Below are 7,210 nucleotides of genomic sequence, written 5' to 3' on the forward strand. Positions count from 1 at the left end.
GGCTCGGAGGGCTATAATGCGCTAATGTTGTTGTCAAATGGACAATGGGCCAACCCTCTCCAACCCGGCATGGTATCATTTGATACGGAATCTTTTCTTAATTTATAGACTAATCCATGCGGATCAGGTCCGGTCCTGGCCGATATGCCGCCCTAGGTGAGACAAAATATAAAATGCAGCCCTCCTATATCCACTTAGTAGAACAGTAGTCTTAGTTGATTAGTAGCCTTAGGTTTTAGTGTCGGCTCGCAATGCCCTTTTATGAATACCCATGTGGTAGCCTACCATTTTGTAAAACAGACAATTGACCGTTAATCCCCGTCATTTGGTTACATTCATTTCTATTAATGCATGTATTAATTAGTAATTTACCGTTTCTCGTTCTCAGTGGAAACTTATTTTGCAGAGTTCACAACCTGCTACACTTGTGAGAAACAACAAGTTTTGGTTTATTTCATACTATCATTTACGCGCTCCATGTGAGCAATGAGCATGTGTCTGGTTTCTCTGTCCTGTTCATGTTGACGGAGCATGTGTCTGGTTTCTCTGTCCTGTTGACGTTGACGGCGCATGTGTCTGGTTTCTCTGTCCTGTTGATGTTGACAGAGCATGTGTCTGGTTTCTCTGTTCTGTTCGTGTTGGCGGAGCATGTGTCTGGTTTCTCTGTCCTGTTCATGTTGATATGCATAGAAGTAAGTACCTGGCCTGCTTCTTGCAAATGTCAAATGTAGGAAAGTGCCCATTTTGAGGATGTCTGATTTGTCTTAACTCACCAGCATTAATAAGCTGAGCTTCTCAGTCATTTTTTTCTTCACCTCACACAGTAAGTCAACAAAGTCAGTTAATTTTTTATTTTTACGTCCATTCAAATTATAGTAGTTCCTTACATTATTTGAGAAATCTTTCCACCGCCCTCCCCCTCGATAATCAGCGTTGCTGATAAAAGGCTATGGACATGTTACGTGTGTTTGTTTCTATTTTAATGATGGTCAATTTAATCTAATTCAAACTATCGCATAGCTGTCCCCTTCATACTGTCCTTGTCAATTCATTATCTTATAGCCTACTTTCAGAAAGTACGCCTAGGTTTTTTAAATACGTTTTAAGGAAAGGACAAGTATTTTCTCTTGTGTCTGACATATGCTTGTGGCTTTGATTGACGGGTCCTTTTATGGGTGTGTGTGTGTGTGTGTGTGTGTGTGAGTTCGCTGATTCTCTATAGGCCTTTATGTCCATTCAGAAAGTTTCCTCAAGTAGCCTTTCTGGACTCCATCTCTTTAATACGAATCAAACACTCCTGTCATGATTGAATCTACTGAAAACAGACCTTTTAACATTATGTCTCTCATTACGGCCTACTCTCTTTGAGGAACGTACGCTACTGCCATCGAATGACTGCAGCAACGGGGTTTGTGATGTTACGCGAATATTTCGGGAAAAGTGGGAGAAAACCCATTGGACTTCGTTCTGAATGGTTGTGCGTGTCAAAATAATAGGATCTTTATAAAAAAAAAACTAATTATGCAGAAAAGCCAATAGACAAGGTAGGCATATCTTTTATTTTGCCTCCTTTTAATGTTGTCAGTACGAGAATGTGACAGAACCTCTCTAACCTGGCATTTCTTAATTTGTTGATTTTAATATTTATAAGTAATAACCTGAATAATAATGAATAATGAGACGCCATGATAATAACGCCGCGTAATGGCTTCTTTCATTAAGAAGCATATCCATGGAAACAAGTATACAAACAGAATTGACTTCTTGTAAATAGCCTCGTTATTGTTATTTTGTGTTACTATTTCCTTTTTATTATTATTATTATTATTTATTTATCATTTTTCTTAATCGTTAACTCTGCGTTGTTGGGAAAGGGCTCGTAGGTACGTATTTCACGGTCAAGTCTACACCTGTCGTATTCTACGCGTTTTGACTATTACAATTTTGATTCGATTTTGACTGGACAAGAAGACTAGCGTTTTAATGTCGAATGAATGATGACCTAGAGCTTCCACCAGAGTCTCAGGGCCAAGTGGCCTCTCCTCTCCTCTCCTCTCCTCTCCTCTCCTCTCCTCTCCTCTCCTCTCCTCTCCTCTCCTCTCCTCTCCTCTCCTCTCCTCTCCTCTGGCCCCTCCTCTCCTCTGGCCCCTCCTCTCCTCTCCTCTCCCACATCACATCACATCACACAGCTCAGGACCTCAGACCAGCGTCACCACAGCTGTAGATGTGCTGTCACAGTGAGGTTTATTTAAGCAGTAATATTTTCCTGACCCACTCCTCTTCACCGATGGCCTGGGGGGACATCACTCTGATGATTAATGTTGTTAATATTAGGAGAACAGCTGACTCTGTCACCATGGCTCTCTTATGTGCAGTGACCTTCCTTTTTATCAGCTAGTTTTAAAAAGGTGCTGAGGAGAGAGGAATACCGGGGTCAGCATGATTTAGAAAATCTGATTTTAGCAATTTCTCTCACTGGCCCCAGCACCCTAACAGGCAGGCCAAGTATGAAGAGTGTGTGTGTGTGTGTTTTGGCCAGGTCATAGAGGCAGGTTGGAGGGAGCTTGACTGGTGTCCCAGCAGGAAGTTCCTGTTGTACTCCGTTCTCTCATCACTCCTGCTGCTAAACACACACACACACATTACTTTCTCTTCTGTCATTACCCTAGAAGACTGAATAAACTCCCGCTCACCAGAATAATGTCATAGATGGATAGAATGCTTCATTCTGGTTGCCATGGTAAACTTCGTTTTTCTCTTTTTTTCCTCTCTCCTGCAGCAAAGAAGTTCAGGGACCGGGGAGAAATAGCAGTAACAAAAATATAAATAAGATTTTCCATTCAAAACATCCAAATGACCGCAGTTTGATGGGTTTTAAGGAAATTAACAGCTGTTAAAACGAACCGACATGTTTTTGATGAGATTCCAGTTCAGTCCCCTGTAGCTCAGCTGGTAGAGCGTGGCGCTTGCAACGTCAGGGTTGTGGGTTCGATTCCCACGGGGGGGTCAGTATGAAAAATGTATCCACTCACTAACTGTAAGTCGCTCTGGATAAGTGCGTCTGCTAAATGACTAAAATGTTAAATGTAAATATATATTTTATGTGGTTGAAATATTATGATGCTGATAAAGATAGCATCACCATCTTTACAGACGGTCCCTAACCACTCTCAAGATGCTAAAATAAATCAATCATATTTCTCCACTCCTGTTCCTGAGTCAAAATTTACATTTGATGTAGGCCTCATTTTACTGCAAGAAATGCTTAATTTTGCAGGAGATGGTATTAGTGTCTTCAGAAAGTATTCACACCCCCTTTTTTTTTTTTTTTTTTTTACTTTTTTACACATTTTGTTGTTACATCCTGAATTTTAAAATTGATTAATTTGAGATTTTGTGTCACTGGCCTACACACAATACCCCATAATGTCAAAGTGGAATTATGTTTTTACACATTTTTACGAATTAATTAAAAATGAAAAGCTGAAATGTCTTGAGTCAATAAGTATTCAATCCCTTTGTTATGGCAAGCCTAAATAAGTTCAGGAGTAAAAATGTGTCGCATAAGTTGCATATGGGACTCACTCTTTGTGCAATAATAGTGTTGAACATCTCTGTACCCCAGACATACAATTAACTGGACGGTCCCTCAGTTGATCAGGGAATTTTCAAACACAGATTCAAACACAAAGACCAGGGAGGTTTTCCAATGCCTCGCAAAGAAGGGCACCTATTGGTAGAGTTTTTTTTTTTTTTTTTTAAGCATACATTCCCAGCCCTACTACATAGGGAATAGGGTGGTGTTTGGGACACAGTGTGGCCCGAGTGGTTTCTCCTGAGAAGGCGGTGCCGTACCAGCAGAACAACACGACGCTGGTGATGGATCCATACGACACAAGGTCATTCATTACTTATTGGAGGAGAAATGGATGAAATTTAAGTCTCTTGAGACACTGCTGTCACTGACCACGTATGCACTCACACACACACTCGCGAAGAAGGCTGCTTAGACCAGATCCTAGGACCATCATCTAACTCGTCCCCTGGACTGCTCTCTGTGACTGATGACCAGGGAGGCAGTATTCTGACACACTGATTTGCTACGGTCTCCCTGGACCATGGTGGTTGGGGATGATACCCAGCCTGCCCAGGAGCTGGGATTCAACTCAGTCATGCCCCCTCAGCCTGCCTGTCATGCCCCCTCAGCCTGCCTGTCATGCCCCCTCAGCCTGCCTGTCATGCCCCCTCAGCCTGCCTGTCATGCCCCATCAGCCTGCCTGTCATGCCCCCCAGCCTGCCTGTCATGCCCCCCCAGCCTGCCTGTCATGCCCCCCAGCCTGCCTGTCATGCCCCCCAGCCTGCCTGTCATGCCCCCTCAGCCTGCCTGTCATGCCCCCTCAGCCTGCCTGTCATGCCCCCTCAGCCTGCCTGTCATGCCCCCTCAGCCTGCCTGTCATGCCCCCTCAGCCTGCCTGTCATGCCCCCCTCTGCCTGCCTGTCATGCCCCCAGCCTGCCTGTCATGCCCCCTCAGCCTGCCTGTCATGCCCCCTCTGCCTGCCTGTCATGCCCCCTCAGCCTGCCTGTCATGCCCCCTCAGCCTGCCTGTCATGCCCCCCTCTGCCTGCCTGTCATGCCCCCCAGCCTGCCTGTCATGCCCCATCAGCCTGCCTGTCATGCCCCCTCAGCCTGCCTGTCATGCCCCCTCTGCCTGCCTGTCATGCCCCATCAGCCTGCCTGTCATGCCCCCCAGCCTGCCTGTCATGCCCCCCTCAGCCTGCCTGTCATGCCCCCCAGCCTGCCTGTCATGCCCCCAGCCTGCATGTCATGCCCCCTCAGCCTGCCTGTCATGCCCCCTCAGCCTGCCTGTCATGCCCCCTCAGCCTGCCTGTCATGCCCCCCTCAGCCTGCCTGTCATGCCCCCTCAGCCTGCCTGTCATGCCCCCTCAGCCTGCCTGTCATGCCCCCCAGCCTGCCTGTCATGTCCCCTCAGCCTGCCTGTCATGCCCCCCTCAGCCTGCCTGTCATGCCCCCCTCAGCCTGCCTGTCATGCCCCCCAGCCTGCCTGTCATGCCCCCTCAGCCTGCCTGTCATGCCCCCTCTGCCTGCCTGTCATGCCCCCTCTGCCTGCCTGTCATGCCCCCTCAGCCTGCCTGTCATGCCCCCCCAGCCTGCCTGTCATGCCCCCTCAGCCTGCCTGTCATGCCCCCTCAGCCTGCCTGTCATGCCCCCTCAGCCTGCCTGTCATGCCCCCCTCAGCCTGCCTGTCATGCCCCCCTCAGCCTGCCTGTCATGCCCCCCTCAGCCTGCCTGTCATGCCCCCCCAGCCTGCCTGTCATGCCCCCTCAGCCTGCCTGTCATGCCCCCTCAGCCTGCCTGTCATGCCCCCTCAGCCTGCCTGTCATGCCCCCCCAGCCTGCCTGTCATGCCCCCTCAGCCTGCCTGTCATGCCCCCTCTGCCTGCCTGTCATGCCCCCCCTCTGCCTGCCTGTCATGCCCCCTCAGCCTGCCTGTCATGCCCCCTCTGCCTGCCTGTCATGCCCCCTCAGCCTGCCTGTCATGCCCCCCCAGCCTGCCTGTCATGCCCCCTCAGCCTGCCTGTCATGCCCCTCAGCCTGCCTGTCATGCCCCCTCAGCCTGCCTGTCATGCCCCCTCAGCCTGCCTGTCATGCCCCCTCAGCCTGCCTGTCATGCCCCCTCAGCCTGCCTGTCATGCCCCCTCAGCCTGCCTGTCATGCCCCCTCAGCCTGCCTGTCATGCCCCCTCAGCCTGCCTGTCATGCCCCCTCTGCCTGCCTGTCATGCCCCCCTAGCCTGCCTGTCATGCCCCCTCAGCCTGCCTGTCATGCCCCCTCAGCCTGCCTGTCATGCCCCCTCAGCCTGCCTGTCATGCCCCCTCAGCCTGCCTGTCATGCCCCCTCAGCCTGCCTGTCATGCCCCCTCAGCCTGCCTGTCATGCCCCCTCAGCCTGCCTGTCATGCCCCCTCAGCCTGCCTGTCATGCCCCCTCAGCCTGCCTGTCATGCCCCCCAGCCTGCCTGTCATGCCCCCTCAGCCTGCCTGTCATGCCCCCTCAGCCTGCCTGTCATGCCCCCCCAGCCTGCCTGTCATGCCCCCTCAGCCTGCCTGTCATGCCCCCTCTGCCTGCCTGTCATGCCCCCCAGCCTGCCTGTCTGCTCTGTGATGCTGGCTGGGGCCTCGTTCCACGGCTGGCTGGTCTTACACCCAAACACACACACTGACTTGACTCGTCGAACATCTCATTCCAAAATCACGGGCATTAATATGGAGTTGGTCCCCCCCTTTGCTGCTATAACAGCCTCCACTCTTCTGGGAAGGCTTTCCACTAGATGTTGGAACATTGCTGCGGGGACTTGCTTCCATTCAGCCACAAGAGCATTAGTGAGGTCGGGCACTGATGTTGGGCGATTAGGACCGGCTTGCAGTCGGCATTCCAATTCATCCCAAAGGCTTTCAATGGGGTTGAGGTCAGGGCTCTGTGCAGGCCAGTCAAGTTCTTCCACACAGGAGATGAGTTGTCTGTCTGTCTCTGTCTCCACCAGTTCAATTCAGGCCTGTGTTTCTCACCACCTGGCTCCAGATGAGCTGTATTAGATACGGTGAACCCCCCCAGGGGACTGCCTGGCTCCAGATGAGCTGTATTAGATACGGTGAACCCCCCAGGGGACTGCCTGGCTCCAGATGAGCTGTATTAGATACGGTGAACCCCCCACGGGACTGCCTGGCTCCAGATGAGCTGTATTAGATACGGTGAACCCCCCAGGGGACTGCCTGGCTCCAGATGAGCTGTATTAGATACGGTGAACCCCCAGGGGACTGCCTGGCTCCAGATGAGCTGTATTAGATACGGTGAACCCCCCAGGGGACTGCCTGGCTCCAGATGAGCTGTATTAGATACGGTGAACCCCCCAGGGGACTGCCTGGCTCCAGATGAGCTGTATTAGATACGGTGAACCCCCCAGGGGACTGCCTGGCTCCAGATGAGCTGTATTAGATACGGTGAACCCCCAGGGGACTGCCTGGCTCCAGATGAATTGTATGTTTCTGCCTTATTTTAGCCCTTTTGAAGTTAGCGACTGTAATTAAGAGAACAAACGATGCTACTGGGTTTGAGGCTCAGCTGGGTCAAAAGCACAGGATTTCTCCTTCTCTCTTTCCCCAAAAGCAAAATATTTAATTTAGCAATCTTTCTT

The 7,210-nt window shown here is 50.6% G+C and overlaps 2 protein-coding genes across 3 annotated transcripts in view; both read left to right on the forward strand.

Annotated features, from left to right (window-relative positions):
• Positions 1–7,210, forward strand: part of numb (NUMB endocytic adaptor protein) — a 111,371-nt gene that overhangs the window by 21,518 nt on the left and 82,643 nt on the right. The window lies entirely within an intron of this gene.
• Positions 4,119–5,810, forward strand: LOC121544213 (vegetative cell wall protein gp1-like). The gene has a single exon (XM_041854129.2). The coding sequence runs from the start codon at positions 4,119–4,121 to the stop codon at positions 5,808–5,810; it is 1,692 nt and encodes a 563-aa protein (XP_041710063.2).

This window comes from Coregonus clupeaformis, chromosome 29 (assembly GCF_020615455.1).
Source record: "Coregonus clupeaformis isolate EN_2021a chromosome 29, ASM2061545v1, whole genome shotgun sequence".
Taxonomy (NCBI): domain Eukaryota; kingdom Metazoa; phylum Chordata; class Actinopteri; order Salmoniformes; family Salmonidae; genus Coregonus; species Coregonus clupeaformis.

What these genes read in the sequence shown, in the direction of transcription:
- LOC121544213 (XM_041854129.2), top strand. Translation starts at nt 4,119, where the DNA reads ATGGTGGTTGGGGATGATACCCAGCCTGCCCAGGAGCTGGGATTCAAC.